General features: G+C 51.8%; 7 protein-coding genes and 1 non-coding gene across 8 annotated transcripts; 2 read left to right on the plus strand and 6 right to left on the minus strand.

Moving 5' to 3' along the window:
• Nucleotides 1-1,478: 1,478 nt before the first annotated feature.
• On the minus strand, nucleotides 1,479-4,916 carry QC761_0000010 (uncharacterized protein). The gene is made up of 6 exons (XM_062871688.1): nucleotides 4,832-4,916; nucleotides 4,545-4,770; nucleotides 3,843-4,348; nucleotides 3,400-3,781; nucleotides 2,281-3,342; nucleotides 1,479-2,187 (listed from the first exon to the last, which is right to left on the minus strand). The coding sequence occupies exons 3-5, from the start codon at nucleotides 4,125-4,127 to the stop codon at nucleotides 2,309-2,311; spliced, it is 1,701 nt and encodes a 566-aa protein (XP_062736324.1). The 5' UTR covers nucleotides 4,128-4,348; nucleotides 4,545-4,770; nucleotides 4,832-4,916; the 3' UTR covers nucleotides 1,479-2,187; nucleotides 2,281-2,308.
• A 1,111-nt stretch (nucleotides 4,917-6,027) lies between these two features.
• Nucleotides 6,028-7,344, minus strand: QC761_0000020 (uncharacterized protein; the record flags this gene model as incomplete). Its single annotated transcript, XM_062871689.1, has 2 exons — nucleotides 6,082-7,344; nucleotide 6,028 (listed from the first exon to the last, which is right to left on the minus strand). Coding segments are annotated over exons 1-2 (588 nt in total). The 5' UTR covers nucleotides 6,669-7,344.
• On the plus strand, nucleotides 7,139-9,107 carry QC761_0000030 (uncharacterized protein). Its single transcript, XM_062871690.1, has 6 exons — nucleotides 7,139-7,163; nucleotides 7,217-8,046; nucleotides 8,115-8,324; nucleotides 8,381-8,490; nucleotides 8,553-8,665; nucleotides 8,727-9,107. The coding sequence occupies exons 2-5, from the start codon at nucleotides 7,542-7,544 to the stop codon at nucleotides 8,613-8,615; spliced, it is 888 nt and encodes a 295-aa protein (XP_062736326.1). The 5' UTR covers nucleotides 7,139-7,163; nucleotides 7,217-7,541; the 3' UTR covers nucleotides 8,616-8,665; nucleotides 8,727-9,107.
• Nucleotides 7,175-7,246, plus strand: QC761_0000040. Its single transcript has one exon. It is a non-coding gene; the product is annotated as a tRNA-Thr (tRNA).
• Nucleotides 9,108-9,325: 218 nt separating the features above from the next.
• QC761_0000050 (uncharacterized protein) lies at nucleotides 9,326-9,798 on the minus strand (the record flags this gene model as incomplete). Its single annotated transcript, XM_062871691.1, has 3 exons — nucleotides 9,326-9,466; nucleotides 9,556-9,636; nucleotides 9,742-9,798. The coding sequence occupies 3 exons, from the start codon at nucleotides 9,796-9,798 to the stop codon at nucleotides 9,326-9,328; spliced, it is 279 nt and encodes a 92-aa protein (XP_062736327.1).
• A 68-nt stretch (nucleotides 9,799-9,866) lies between these two features.
• QC761_0000060 (uncharacterized protein) lies at nucleotides 9,867-10,208 on the minus strand (the record flags this gene model as incomplete). Its single annotated transcript, XM_062871692.1, has 2 exons — nucleotides 9,867-10,059; nucleotides 10,177-10,208. The coding sequence occupies 2 exons, from the start codon at nucleotides 10,206-10,208 to the stop codon at nucleotides 9,867-9,869; spliced, it is 225 nt and encodes a 74-aa protein (XP_062736328.1).
• Nucleotides 10,209-11,528: 1,320 nt separating this feature from the next.
• On the minus strand, nucleotides 11,529-12,735 carry QC761_0000070 (uncharacterized protein; the record flags this gene model as incomplete). Its single annotated transcript, XM_062871693.1, has 2 exons — nucleotides 11,529-12,547; nucleotides 12,598-12,735. 2 exons carry the CDS (start codon nucleotides 12,733-12,735, stop codon nucleotides 11,933-11,935), a joined length of 753 nt encoding a protein of 250 aa, XP_062736329.1. The 3' UTR covers nucleotides 11,529-11,932.
• A 345-nt stretch (nucleotides 12,736-13,080) lies between these two features.
• On the minus strand, nucleotides 13,081-15,321 carry PHR1_1 (DNA photolyase phr1; the record flags this gene model as incomplete). Its single annotated transcript, XM_062871694.1, has 2 exons — nucleotides 13,081-13,612; nucleotides 13,691-15,321. 2 exons carry the CDS (start codon nucleotides 15,319-15,321, stop codon nucleotides 13,081-13,083), a joined length of 2,163 nt encoding a protein of 720 aa, XP_062736330.1.
• Nucleotides 15,322-15,555: the final 234 nt, after the last annotated feature.

Consider the following 15,555-nt stretch of genomic DNA (forward strand, 5'->3'; position numbering starts at 1 on the left):
GTCCGCCATTGCTGAAGGCAGGGCCCTCAAGAAAGGGCCGAGACCGACGTTAACAACGCCACCGGAAGCTTGCCCACTCCAAGACACTCCTTGCAGAACAAAGAGGCAAATTCGCAGCCCGGCGCCGGCGCATTTGCGGGCTTATGACAGGATCTGGCGCATCCAGCTCTGTCTCACTCCTGGGGACCTCACTTAACATTTACCATCTGCGATTTGCCACGCTCCCCAGCACGATTTACGACGACGCACTCCTCAAAGGGAACTGGGCTTGATACCCTGGCGCTGCGCTGGGGTATATGTAACTGACAGACAACCTGCAGTGTTACCTGGTGTTCCACTGCCCCTATCCCATCCGGGCAATACGGGTCTCGGTCAACCATCCGGATGAATTTCGCAACTACCAGACACACAACGAGATTTCCCGCTCTATGTTCCTAGGAGGTCAAGCGCGCAATACCGTTTCGACTATGGGTGGTTTCTACTCAACAAGGATATCGAGACGTTGTGTGTCAGCCAGGGTTGAAGGTTGTGGACATCAGGCACACGCTACCGAACCTGAAGTATCTGCTGTATGTCTGCAGCGCGGGTACGGACGAGATACCAGATCGGGAAGAGAGGCGGAGTCAGGGGTTGTGGGCGGGACGGTATAGGAACTTGACGGTGGCGGGGATGACAGCAGATGATGAGGCGAGTAGCTTTGGAGGGAGTAGGAGGCAGCGATGCTAGCAGTGTCGTTGGTGGTATTGGGCAGAGGAGGGCGAGGATCTGAGGGGAAGATTATCGGCGGCAGTACCGGGAACAGGGGTGGGCTGGGTTTGAGGAAGCGGAGGTCAAGATGACGTTGCCGGACGAAAGGGATGAGGAGAGTGTTGCGCGGTAGAGTTTTGTCCTACAGGCGCGTTTAGCATTATCAGCAACTGGCATGGATGGGTATCATTAGGTTGTTTGCAGCTTCAAGAATTTGAGATACCCTTTTACTTGGTACCATTTCTCAAAAGAAACTACATCTTGTTGTTCTATCGACTACCAACCCCACCACACATAAAGCCCATTGGCTGAAACATTTATCTACACAGCCTCAAAAGTCTGACTGCCAACATAAGAGGGTTGGGCTGAGCAACCCAGTCGGCCGCGGGCTGAAAAGTCCAAGATCACCGAGGTCCCGACGACGTGAACATCCGACACCACGATCCGGTACTCGTTGAACGGGGTCTTGTTCACCGGAGGAACACGAGAGGGTCGCTGCTCGAGGTCCAATGGCCAGAGTTGGCGGGGATGGTGCTGCCCGGAGGTGGTGTGCGAGAAGTTGACGGTGATGTTTTCGGGGAGGAGGGTTGGGGTGGCGGCGTAGCCGGGGAGTTTGTTAGTCGGTGTGGAGGGGGTGAGAAAGGGGGGTTGAGGTTTGACGAGCAGGAGGTGGAGGGCAGGTTGCTGTGAACTTGGAGAAGCGGGCAGAGGTGGAGTGGCGGGCTTCGATGGCGGCCGGGGCGGGAGCAGGAGCAGGAGCCCGCGGTGGTGAGGGTGGTGAGGAGGGGCCAAGGGGGCGGTGGTGAGGAGGGTGGTGAGCTTCATTTTGAGAGTTGGAAGTGAGCAAGTTGGTTGTGTCTGTTGGTGATGAGGATGGTAAAAGAAAACAGAGGTGTGGTGGGGAACATGGCCTTCTTATAGAGGATTTCTTCCACGCTTTTCTCTCCTGAAGAGGTTATTTGTCATTGATTCTCAGGGATGCCATGTTGACGCTTGGGAGCTTCAATAGTGCCATGTAGCCTGTTCCTTTGTAAAGGGTGTTGCATGAGGCTATCCAGGTGGCCTGCCTCACGAGTCCATTGTTTTGCACGCAATGCAATCAGATCACGCCCAGGATTTGGTACGACATGCTCATTCGCACTTTGCCCCTGGCACTATGCTACATATAGGAGTCCTGTTTTTTGGTTGGTAACTGGGCTAACCTTTGGCAAGACCGTCTGCTCTCGAAACTTGAATATGAGGCAGCTCCCAGCACAACTGGAGTCAGTCCAATACTGCTGCTAACGGATCACTCGAGCAACTTGACGGCGTCTCTCCGAGTGTTGCTCTGTTGTCTCATAGACTGTCCCCTCAAAATGGTGAATGTGGTAGTCCCCATACCTATGCGATAGTCTGACATAACTGTGTGACCAAAACGCTTGGGTCGACCTCCTCTCAGTTCTAGCGTGACTCTGCCAGCTTCATGTTTAGACATCTCACCGTCGGGGGAAAATGTAAGACAAGGATGGCAAAAAGTCCGAACCTGTCACTCACAGAAATCTCTAGCTTGAAACGTCTAGTGTCAGCCCCAGGAAGGCTCTCGGACCAATTCAAGTGTGGCGGACATGTAAGTCATGATCCTACCCGTCAACTTGTAACTGACAGGTTCTAGTGGTCTTTCGAAAACCAAACAACCCACCGCCACAATGACACACCGAACGGCATTCAACTTCCACCGAGAACCCGAAGAGCATGAACAAGAATAGAAAAATTTGTCACCAAAGTCACTACTACTCCTTTGTGATAGTAACCTCGTATCAACTCTAATCCTGTCATCCGGCACCGCAGCCCCAGGACTTAACCTGCCCGTCCTGAGCATATAATCCATCCGAGCATCCTCCCCCGGCCGACTCCTGCTAACCAGAGACCTCAGGCTGACAGGACTAGAACTCAAGTTTTTCCCCCTCTCAACATCCACTGCCCACCCAGAATCCGTCCCATCCCTAATCTCCACATACCGATCATGATTCCCCCTCACCCCCATCGCTCCCCCATCCACCACCCCAAGCCAATGTTTGCTGTTCCTCCTACTCCCTCCCTTTTCCTGAAAGTTCTCCGACTCCTCCCCCGACGACCCCAATCCCTGGAATCCATACTGCAAATCCGTCGGACTGGCCAACGACCCCAAGTCATTCCGCACTCCCTTTGACGGCCTGCTCCCAATCGTAGGAGGCCCTCGTCCGTTGATCCGCCCCTCCGCGTAATTATAATACTGGTTGCTATCCCCCGCACCACTTTGCCCATTCGACGATCCTGATGCCCTCGAGCTGAGAAGCCCAGGGAAGAACTTGGCGATAAAAGGTTTCAACGTCATGACACAGGCGCAAACAATAGCACCGTTAACCTCAACTGCGGTAAGATAGCTGAGCTCGGCAGCGGCGTAGGTGAAATCAAGGTCGGTCTGAACCCGAATAAGCTGCATCAGTCGAAGGATAGAAATAAAACAGACCAAGAACCCAAAACCAAACACCCCCGACAATGCCAGCTTCTGGCGGCGAGGGAGGCGGATGGACCAGACAACCGGCATGGGCAACAAAAAGATCAAAAAGTCAGTCACTATTTCCCCTTGTTAGCTGTCTCTCCCCGAGAGATGAACCCAAGGCAACAACAAACCCATATGCATCCCCGTATTGCTCCACCAAACACTCTGCGCATGGCAGTACTTTTTCTCCACGGTAAAATCCCAATAGCTATTCAGCGGTATACACGCCGTAAACGTCGCCAGCGCCATGAACAGGTGCGTGATGATCACAATCCCGAGCAGGATCTGCCCCGCCAACCTCGCCCACTTGAAGGTGAACAAATGGATATACAGCAGCAGGATGCTGATTTTGGAGAAGCAAAGCGTGATGAGGTAGAACAAGATGCAGTACCAGGCCGCCCGGCCCCAGGCAATCGCCGAGGGGGTGTCGTTGGGGTCAAGATCCCAGACGTGCTGACCTGCGCCGTGTGTTGCTTGTTCAATCACCCCTCCGCATGTTGCGCCAGCGAATATCTGATCATGGCTTGTGTTAGAAAGTGTAGCAAAATTCGCACAAAGCTAGACGTGAAAATACCAAGGCAACAAGTATACTCCAGTCTGAGCCCCCAATCACTTTGATCAGGACCCCTCTAGTGTAAAATCGGAGGGCCACAAAAAGGGCTGCGATGAACCAACATATCGAAGCCGAGGCAATGATATTGACCATAAGAGAGTCATGGGCTAGACCTGCAAAGTCGACTACTGGGGCCCCTGGCGGCGGCGGCGGCGGTGGTGGTGAGGATGATGATGATGATGATGATGGCGGAGGTGGAGAATCTGGTGAGGGGTTGGGTGGTAATGTGGTGGCGGTGTCAATCATGGTGATTGACGACTATGTATGGTAGCAATCGATCCAACTTTGTCCTGCTATTCGCCCTGGACGCTCCAACATAGTGTTGCAACCATACACACTAGGAAAGCTTCAAGTCCCGACGGAGTGGTTTGACAGCTTCTTGGTTGACCTTAGCTTGTGGGATAGGGTAGCCGGGGAGGGAACACAAAAACGAATGTCGGTTTAGAAAGAATGAAGCAAAAAAGGGTCTGAGCTGGGGTAAATTTGGCTCCTATCTTAGCTGACTATATACCAGACACGGATACATGAACACGGCATCGGGCTGGGAAACTTGTGCATCTGGGGTAATTAAAAGACGAGATGGAGGGTTCTGTATCCGAATATGCAGCTGCGGAATGAAGAGTCTGGGGTCGAGCAAGCAGAAGCGGGGCAGAGCAGGCATACCGAGAGGTATCTGTCAAATGGCAGAGACGGGAACCGATGCGACGTTGTCTCGGTTGGGCCAAGAACTTTTGGGGAGAGGAAGCTGAAGTTCGGGTCTGCCTCAAGATATAGCTTCGGCAATTCTTATGCTTGGGCAATAACGAAGATGCGCACGGACAAGGACGGACGGCAGCGAGATAGTGGGTTGGGCATGTTGCATGGGGCAGCAGTTTGGTACTGTTGGTGCCTGTCAGCGCTGTCAGCAAGCCCCGAACCAAGGTGTAAGGGATATCCAGATATGGAGAGACCGGATGGACGAGATCGGCGGCGGTGGAAGCATATGGGATCGCGAGATTGCAAAAAGATCGGATGACACTTGAGCCAGCGCAGAAGTGCAGGTTGGATCATGCGGCTAAGACATGACGTTTCAACTGTTCAGGGCCAGGGAACAACGGGGATCTGAGGGTCCGTTGCACAATCGACATTGCGAGGATCTCATCTGAAAGCGACGGAACAGGGTAACTTAATAGAATGAGGAATGGTGCATTTGGTGCATTGGCTGTGGCGCAAATATTGAGCAAGAGAAGATAGGAGGATAGTTCCCTCGATGGGTGCCTGTGCGTGCAGTCGAAATGCAACCCTGTAGCAACTGCCATTAGCAAAACAGCTTATTATGTGGGGACCAAGGAAAGAGCACTGAATGAAGATGCATTGCTCTGTGTAATCAAAAGAGGCATTCTCAAACCAGACACACTCCGGGTCTTGTATCTGGCCGACCGGCCGGATAAATCAACAGAAGAAAGACTTGCCCCGGTAACCACAACTGGGAGCTGTTGGTTGGTGGCTTCGTAATTGGCCTCCGCGATTGTAGCCATTGGAGGGGCAATAGCCGGCAGGCACTTTTCAATATGTTTTGATTGCCGCCTGGTAGCGAGGATGATATGATATTAAACTGGAACTGCAAAGAGATGGCGCACAGATGGGAACTTCATCAATAGTAGGTAGGACCCTTGTATTATCATGTCCAGATATTCAGGTTTTCTTACATTATTATGTTCCCGTATTCATCGCATTGGCCTTGAAGGAGAGGTACTCAGCATGATTCAAACAGGATTCGACAAGCGTAACCTATCAATGATTGTTCAAAGCTCTGCAAGAGAAGAAAACCACAGCCAACAGAGATAAGGGTATTACTCGCTAGCCTATGTATATATGTACCTGCCTATGCTCTCTTGCATTTGCCGCCCTCTTATTTTTGTACTGCCAGCTGCTTTCACCTCTGCTCAGCACAAAGAGACAGAATCTTTGTTAACATGGCAAAACCTTAATCTAAAGATAACTCTTACGACCAACCTCACACAATAACCCTCCTCTCACCTTCTTTGACGGGGTAAAACTGGCCAGCCTGCCCTCCAGGATTAAACTCCAACCCCTCAAGCGCCATAATGTTGACAAACTCCTTGTCAAAGTTGTCCAGACAATACCTCGCAATCATGTCGATACCTATCCACAAAGGTTAGCCACCGTTATCAGTTCAGCACTGAGTTTGGAAACTTACCAGCCCCCGCCCTCCCGCTGTCCAGAGCTCCCCTTGCCATCCCCCTCATAAGGCTTCTCATCCACCACCCACCTCTGGTAAACCCACTCGGTGCCGGGAAATCCCGCTCGCGCCACAGGCAAAAACTCCTTGTTGGTGGTCACCTTCTTCCCCTCCAACAACCCAGTCGAAGCCAGCCACAAGCTCCCAATGCAAGTCGTCATCCACACCCTCGTCTTGCCCCAGGCCTCCTTCATGAACCTGTCCGCTGCTTCAGGTCTATGGGTGGGCAGCGGGCCGCCAATGAGGATGATGTCAAGGTCCCTCGGACAGTCATCATAGGTCACATTGGGCAAGAATCTGAACCCGCCGATGGAGTTTGGCAGGGAGGCGTTGGGGGGCGTGGTGGTTGCCGGTTCGAGGGAGGAGGCGATGTAAAAGAACTCAATGTTCATTGCGTGAGGGGTAAAGGCGCCAAACTTGGGGTCGAGAGGAAGGACCTGGTTCAAGTAGCTGGCCGAGAGGTTGCCGAAGAGATCGATGCCCATGATGTCGGAGAGCTGGACTAGCTCGAGGAGGACGCCGATGCGGAGGGTTTTGGGGGACATCTTGGTCTTGATGGAAGCGTTGATGTCGTTGCTGAAATGATTGAGTGACTGTGTGTTGATCAAGATACTCGAGCAAAAGAAAGGTGTGGATGGGGGACTTACTTATACCATCCTGGACTCAATTCCCTCCGTTGCTGGCCGGACCGAGCTCACCGCGCGGCGAATGAACCTGTCGTGCTACGGACGTACCGCTGTCGGAGACTAACAGAGACCGTTACACCTGGCACCGGAGTCCGTTGCGAATTCTGAGGTGACCTACCGAGTGCACTCGGAGCCATCCAGTTTGGCCCCGAGCCCAGTCGGAAGTTACCTGCATCGTGCACGGTGAAGGGAAAGTAAGAACACGGCGCAGGTAGTCTTGACCTCTATTTAGGGCCACTCGCTCAACCCTAACCCGACAGTAGCTAGAGCCGCACAAAGATGTAACCTTCCTGAACCACAGACTCCACCACACACAACATGAAGATGGAGTCGTCAAAAATAGAGTTTCAAAAAGAAAGTCTAGATGCCCACAGCCAGAATTGAACTGACGACCTTGTCATTACTAGTGACACGCTCTACCACTGAGCCATGCGGGCTGATGATTGGTTGTTGTTGGTGATGTTGGCGGATGATGGGCTTCTGAAGGTGTTGGAATGGGATGTCAGTGTGTATGTAAAAGATAGGATGGGGAAATGGTGCTGCAAATTTGGTAAGCCATTGGGCGAAATGCTCAAGTGACAAAAAGGCAAGAGCAATGGAAGGGGATTGAAGGGGATCATCAGGGTTCGCGCTGCTGCTCCTTGCAGCCTCAGTTCTCAAAGCTGCGGACACATAAGCACGTGATTGCGCGACAGCCACCTGTTCAGGGGCGCGCTAAAGCTTAAGTGGAAAATGCATTTCTTCTGCTGCATGTTTGCATCAAGTTGCGACAACATCCCATCTCATCAACCACGCATCACCGAGAATCTGGACGCCATGGCTATTCTCCCATCCATTCCTGGTCTCACCGTGACAGTGGAGGTGGCAGACAGACCCACGAAAGAATATGACGACCCCGACGCGGATTCCATGCAGATTGAGATGCAACGTGACGAGTTTGATCACCACGCCACCCCCGACCTTCCGTATATCATCAAGTACATTGAAGCCAAACCTGGGGCCTTTTATCATTACCGAGTCAGCATTCAGCCTCGACGATTTCACTACGTATCCGATCATGTTGGCTTCACTGTCGTCAATGACGGCCGCGAGACAGGCATGACCCATTTAACATTTAATGACCGTGTCGAGAAACTCGGTCTCAGCCTCGTAGAGCGGACAGTGGGTTCGACGGTGTCACGAACTCGTGGGGGTAACTACATCAATCGATTTTTTTGTTTTTCAGCTCTCAATGTTGGTAGGTTGACTTTCCGTGGGGGGGTCAGATGTTATGGGAAGATACTCACTAGGTGATAATGATGGCAGTCGAGTCGGACCAGTTCACGACCGATCAAGTCAAAAAGCAGACCGCTCGAGCGAAAGAAACCGGGGTTCTTAAAGTCCATTTGTATCACATGGACGTATCTGAAGGCTATAAGCCGCAAATAATCAGTGGTTCTGGTACCGAGAATGAAAGGACGGTGACCATGGCCGAAAAAAGCCCTCAAAGGGCAGGGCTGTTGACTGCGTCACGAGGTTTGTCACATTTCTGCCATGACAACTGAACCCGAATGACTTACAGCTGTTTCTAGCTCCGTCGTTCGCCCTCGGGCTGATCATCCTGGGTTGTACCCAACAGACAACTATCATGATCCGAAAAAACGCCCCTTTGCGGTTTTTGAGTTCCGTTATCGTTCGAAAGGTTAGTGCAAAACAAAGAGCCCGAGCTGCAGCTAGCCCGTTGCTTACGAGATGTTTTTTCAGAGGGTCTCATCAAAGAAGGCATTATTCCGCGGCCAACGGTCTCCGGCGATGTCCAGGAGATGAGTGAAACAGAGGTTCGACGGAAGTTGGCAGAGCTTCTGGAGAAGCAAAAGGTGCGAATTTGAATGCGCTGAAATTTGACACTGATCAGGCGTAAAGCTGACAACAGAATAGTTTGGACCGGACACGAAGCCTGCGAGGCTCAAGCGCGAAGCTGACAGGATGGAAGTAGACGATTGGGCCCCAGATCCTGCCTTCGAGACTCGATACAAAACTCGGAGATTATCCCATGGCCAGATGGAGATTGATCTCACCGAGGACTGATGAGCTCGACGAGGGAAATCTGTTGGGTGTTTTGGGACTGTCTATTTTCAGTGTGTCTTTTCCATGAGTGCATTATAATGGACGGGTACACCTATAAAAGGCGTTTGGGGGCTTCGGGAAAAACCATGTCTTTGCGCTTGGGATGGCAATATCTTCGGTCATGACTAGCATGGACAGCTGCAACATGGGTGCACATAGAATATTCTTAATGTAATACTTTGTGATTTGGTTTTGGGGCTGTCTACTATCGCAACCAACTCAACGTATGGTGGCATCGGTCCTCTGGTATGTTGACTACGTAAATCAACAATGAGAGCAAAGAGATGACATAATCCTGGCTACTCCATAATCTCTGTGTTAAAAGGTCACCATTGCCTCCTGGCCCCATTAACCTGTGTCGCCGGTGAGGTCAACAAGCGTGTCTTCATCCTCGCCATCCCCTTCTGATTTCAGAATCTCTGTGCAGGACACTCGCCTGGTTCTCTTGTGTTGGTTCGTATGGCATCGGCGTGGGTCATTCTTGGAATCGTCGTCACTCTCGTCCCCTCTCGCTTGATTGTCTTGATGTCGCGAACAGTCTCAATCTCCTCCTATTGTTCCTAGGGGTTCAAACAACAGGGTTAGCGTCTGACATGATGATATGATATCCGTGTGGCTATGTGTTCTCATGCTAGCTTACCTTTTCGCGCTTCAAAGCCTTGAGCAGCGCCTCCTTCCTCTTCCCGTCACTCATCTGAGCAACTTGTTCTTCGAGGGAGGGCTCGGGAATGATACCTTGTTTTATGAGGCCGTCTGTTTATTGAATCAGCATCATATTTCCAGACACCAGCACCGGCTTCGGTATCAGCTGAGAAATACTACTTACCCTTGTGACGATAGCGAAAGTCGTATCGAGCAAAAGGTCGCTCCCAGGGTCCAACATCGCGCCGTCGCGTAATGTTATGCTAGTCCTTAGCCGGGATGGTACAGGTTGAAAGGTGGCCCGACAATTCAAGGCTTGCCATCAAGTGCTTTGATTGCGGCTTGTTGCGGGATGGTTTCTGATGGCAGTGAGGAAATACCAGTTGGCCCCTCAAACCGATTCCTTTCTCGTGACTCGATTGTTCCAATGTGGTTGAAGAGTTCGACAATAAAGGGCCCATATTTCTTGGTCTTTTTGGTTCCTTTTGTAGTGGTGTCAAAGCTTTCCGCTGCGATTACCATGCTGTTAGCATTTATGCAGCATCCGTCATGTGCCTGTTTACGGGTTACTTAGTTTTTTATTTACTCACTCACGTCAAGATTACCAAATGTAAACTACAGATGACGGTTCAGTCCTTTATTCCACAGCATATTCATTAACCTCCCCGGCGGCGTGTTTGTCGGCACAGACGTAGGAAGTCAGGACTGATGGTGATCGTTGTACCAAACGCCTCCTCCGTGGATCTTCAATCCTGTGCCATCTACAAGAAGATGCGCTTTGACGTAGCTTGTAGACCACTCGTACGTACGGTTCTTGTCCCCAGTGACGCGATAACCCAAGCTGTTGAGTCGAAAGGCGAAACTGGTGCCAGAACAGCCTCAATATACTTGCCAACGTGAGGGGTCCCGTCATGTTCATGGTTGCCCATCAGCTTCGGCGGGAGGGATCGGGTTGTACTCCGTGGCTGTCTCACAGTTGATTTCAACGGTGACGGAAATACCGAGGACGTCGATGATCGCCATGATGGGATCCTGGCGGCGGTGGAATATGGACCAAAGCCAAGCAGTGAGAGTCGTTGAAAGCTGCGCCAAAGTGGCAGCTGTTTGGGGAAAAGAGGAGTCGGGAAGTGGAAGTGAGGAGGAAAATTGGTCTGGCGTCGGGAAGAATATTTATCTCTCCTATTCTTTGTTTACCGCCCCACAACTCCGCTGGCGACAACAGATGAGATGGAAAGACTAAATTCCAAGATAAAGCTCCTGAATCAAAAGGAAGGAGCGCAAGATTTGCCAAACACAAGCACCGCCTCATCAGGCAGAATCCCAGATGAGATGACAAGGTTCGTATCCAGGCCAGAATCACGCGAGAAACAACCAAGAAGTTCTGACCTGCCCCCTAGACTTCCTACCATACAAAAAGATGAACGATAGTGTCCAAGCCTCCGTCCTCGAGCAGCCTGTTTTCTCAGTGTCTGGCTAGCCGAAGACGAACACAAATGAAGAAGTGATAGGGCCAGAAAACTTTCCCCAATAGAAAGTAGTTCATCATCTCTGTCCCGATGACCACAGACAAATATACATGGATTGTTGACCCCCATTATATGGAACCAAAAGGACATCCTACCCATAGGGTAGGCCAGGTGGTACATATCTCTACACACTAACCTTCGTCACCGACCTGCTTGCGCCGACGCCCCCGGGACCGAGGAGGACTTCCTCACAATGCGGAGCCGAGATCGTACTACGACTTCCAAACACTGGTTGGCAAGCGTATACAACGGTAAGGTATCATCTGTGAAAATGTGCAAGCTGGTATGAATTCGGGGATGAACAGAGAGGGTGATGATACAATCGCAGATCAGACATTTGGCTCGTCGTGGGAGACTACTTCAAGCAACCTTTGAGCTGGAAACAATATGAATGACACCATCGTGCTGATTTGGAATGTACGCTCTGATAATCTTACAGGATGAACATCAATCTGTATTGACTTTCCTGCAACCAACACCATCCGCGAGTGACAAGTAGACGACATGAAGATCTTCACCCAGCATAAAGTTCACATCCAGGTATTGGGCAATTCCAGTCCATCTCTCCGCTGGACAGCACCAGAATCACACTGCTAACAAAATCTCCTTCACTGATGCCAGAGTTCCAAACCACTATCAAAGCCAATGCCCATATGCACGCGGCCGCAAAGCTGCCTGTTTGCTCCGCCGCTTGGCCACTCAAACCCCGAGACAGCTCCCATTTCAGGTTCGTGCAGGGCTCAATTAAAAGGCCGAGATATAGTTGCCTTGAAGCTAGAGCTGTCGCTAGAGGATCTCGAGGCGAAGATGGACGAATTTGGAGGAGTTGACTCGGCCTTTTTGAGGGAACTAGCGGGCGCCCGGGAGGGTCGAGCCGAAAAGGGAAAACGCAGGAACGGGCCCCTGGTGAGAGAAGATCGATTTGAGTTCCTGTGAAGCAGCGCTGCTTGTGGAGGGCGCAGCGGAAAACGGCTCGGTCTTGATGACTGGGGCAGAACCGCGCTTGAAATCGTTGACCTGATACTGCATCGGCGTAGGCTGGGGTAAATTGTTCATAGGGCGAACTCTGAAAGACACGTCCCTGTTGATGAGAACTGAATTGCTGTCGTCCATTGACCCAAAACCAATGGGAGCATGGAAAATCAAAGAATGGCTCATACACACACCGAGCTTGCCAAAGTCATCAGGAACTGGCTGAATGTTGAAATGGGCTCGACGTAATTTCTCGAAAATAGTTCGCTCGACCGAAGCCCAGTCCGCTTCTGCGTGCGCCCTTCTCAAGGCAGATGGAGTGAATGCATTGATACTTAAAACAGACATTTTGACTTCATCACGGTCACAGTTGTACACTGTCTTTATGCGAAAATTGCCGACAGAATGGGTGATGTAGTTTCTACCTCGATAGCGACCCTTGCGACGACCACGGCCGGCCGGCGGTTTGTACTCGGGCAGTGCGAAGAAGTTCTGTTCTTGCAGTCAGCAGGGCGTAGCTTCAGAGAAGCCGGGGTGCTCACCGGTTTGCCCTCGTCTTTGGGCTTCATCAAGGCTTTGGAGGTGGCCTTGGGGGGAGCCATTGGAATCTTCGACATGTCAAACTTTCCACCGGGCTCGCCCTTGATATGACCCCCTTCTTCCTTCTTAACGAACGACATGTTGACGTGGCTAGGCAATTGCCGTCCGGAAGGAGGACGATGAGCTGGGCGATCTGACGGGCCACAAGAGACTGAAGATGGTTCTGGAGAGGTCGAGAGGTCGAGGTCGGAACGCAATGCTGAGAGTGAAAGAAGACGCGTGAAACCTTGCCGTTCAGTAGACTTTTGGAAGGCACGCGTGACACGGTGGGAGGTGGCTTGGCTCCTTCCTACTGCGGAAGACCCAGGCAGGATAACATGGCTTAACACGGCATCCTTTGCAGGACAAGAGCTTCGGGGTATTGGCTGGCCTGGACGAAAAGGAATTTCTGTGGTGGTTAAAAATGTTGTCTCAAAGACCGCTGTCTATTCCCTTCTTGTATGCAGCCAATGTCCTTTCTCTTGCACCTTTATGCTCAACAATGTGCTTCGGATACCCTGCCTTGATAGCCAAGGCGGCAGCCCTCGCCCATATGGGTCGTGGATTGCCTTGCCCTTGACTTCCTTCAGCTCTGGAACCCACTTGCGAATGTACTCTCCATCAGGGTCAAACTTCTCACTCTGCAGCAGCGGGTTGAAGATGCGGAAGTATGGCTGCGGGTCCACGCCCACTGATGCCGAAAACCCCCATCCTCCGTTATTGCTCGCAAAATCGCCGTCGACAAGATGCTCCATAAAGTACTTCTCCCCCATCCTCCAGTCAAGAAGCAGGTCCTTGCACAGAAAGGAAGCAACAATCATCCGGCAGCGGTTGTGCACCCAACCCATGGAACGGAGCTGGCGCATGGCGGCGTCGACGATGGGAAATCCGGTACGTCCTTCTTTCCAAGCGTCAAAGTGCTCCATGTTGTAGGACCACTCAATGTTGGCGTACTCTGGTTTGAAGGGCTTGTTCATGCTACGTATGGCTTGTCAGAAGAGAACTAGATCACTAACAGAGAGCGACTCACCAGATATACGGCCATTGGACTAGTACATGCTTGTAAAGTCCTCCACGCAACCTCGCTGATCCAAGTCTGGATCCCCTCGTTCCCCTCCGTCGAGTTTTTTCGTATTGTTACGACCACGGGCTGTCCGAACAGCTGTCCTCGCGCTGAGTGTGCCACTAGCAAAGTGAACAGAAAGGCTGGAGGTGCCGGGGTTGGAAGGGATGTTTCGGTTTTGTTGATACTTCCCAATGGCTTGGTCTGCAAACTTGGACAACCGTTTCATTGCCTCGTGCTCCCCAGCCGGCCATAAAGCCCGAAACCGTTCCCGATCCTCCTTGCTCAGGGTCTTGTTTTCTGGTGCTGAGGGTATTGGACACTGGAAGAGATGAGCAAACTTTTGTCTCGTGGACTCGGGATTCTTCGTTGGGGTTTCAACCAGCTCCAACAAGTCTAGATTCTCGTGAACGTGTCGAACCCAAGTCCTGAACCAGGGTGTGTACACTGCATATTGCCCACCGCTTCCACTTGTCAGCCTCCCCGGCGGCACAATACAGGTATCATGCAACACCTCCATGACAAGCCCCCTTTTTGCCAGCAGTCTCGCCATCCTGGCGTCCCTTCTCAGCTCGTCCACTTCGTACTCCATGTTGGCAAATAAGTGACTAGCTCCCCATTCGCTCATCAGTTCCACAATCCTGCTTGGTATCTCCTTTCTCTTCTTCACAGTCTCGACCCAGAGAGGGATATCCAGCGCCGCAAGGTCCTTCTTCAAGATTTCCAGTGTCCGCAGCATAAAGTCCACCCTCACAGGAGCAGTCAAGTGTGCCTCAAAGTCTTGCGGACTGAGGATGTACAGCGCAATGAGTGGCACGCCAGCAGCCTGAGCCTTTTGACTGGCACAAAACAGAGCCGTGTTGTCTGTTGTTCTCAAGTCCATCTTGAACCAGTGCACCACCGCCCCTGCAACTGGCGTGTTGGCTCTGTGTTCAGCTGTATCTGCCTGTGCAGCCTTTAGCAGCTCGATAGGTCGGGGCAACTCATTGTTGTTGTATGCCCTGGCACGCGCAGTGGACATTTCGTGAGGGTAGTACTTCCGGAGGACGATGCCATGTTTTTCGGCATCTTGGTGGAAGGGGTGCGGCTCTCGCAAGGGGTCTGACGACAGAGATGGTTCGGAAGAGGGTTCGGCGAGGACGGTCTTGCGCTTCTTCTCTGGAGGCGGTTGGTCAGGGTCGGGCTTGATGAACCCGTTGGTACCATTCAACGTGCCATTAGTGCTTGGCGCACTGTTGGCGGAGGGCTTTCGTTTGGGATATCTACTAGCCGGCATGATGGTAAAGTTGAGAGCTGGCCGACAGTAGTGGGAGTGTAGGTGGCGAGTGGACAGAGAGGCAATACCTTGCGAGAGTCTACAAGCACGAAGTAGGAGAAACATGGAACTTTTTGTGAAAGAGGAAAGAAGGGACACTGCAAACACTTGCTTACAGCGGTGGCCCGTTTGTTTTGTGCAGCGGCACGTCAGGATTGCTACGATTGCCAATCGGACCCCCAGCCGCCCGATCGTGGTGGACGTCATGGTGTCTCTGACATCGCGCCCCGATCCGATCCGTTTCCAGCTTCCTTTGTTAGCGCAGCACTGACCGCAGGGACACCTTAATGGCGGGAATTTTGGGGCCATCTGCTAAGACTGGCCCCTGAGCCAAATGCCAATTGATGGAAATAGGTAGGTAAACACTTCATCCAGACACCATGCACACTGGACGAGTCAAGGTAAAATGTAAGACCCGTATCTGTACCATAACGAGCAACTTCTCCGTCACGGCTTTTTCGAGGCCTCTTGATTGATCTACGGCATGGGAGCTATCGAGGTAGCCCCAGACTCCCCAAATATCGAGTATGGATTTGGTGAGCT

Source organism: Podospora bellae-mahoneyi (genome assembly GCF_035222275.1).
Source record: "Podospora bellae-mahoneyi strain CBS 112042 chromosome 1 map unlocalized CBS112042p_1, whole genome shotgun sequence".
Classification (NCBI taxonomy): Eukaryota; Fungi; Ascomycota; class Sordariomycetes; order Sordariales; family Podosporaceae; genus Podospora; species Podospora bellae-mahoneyi.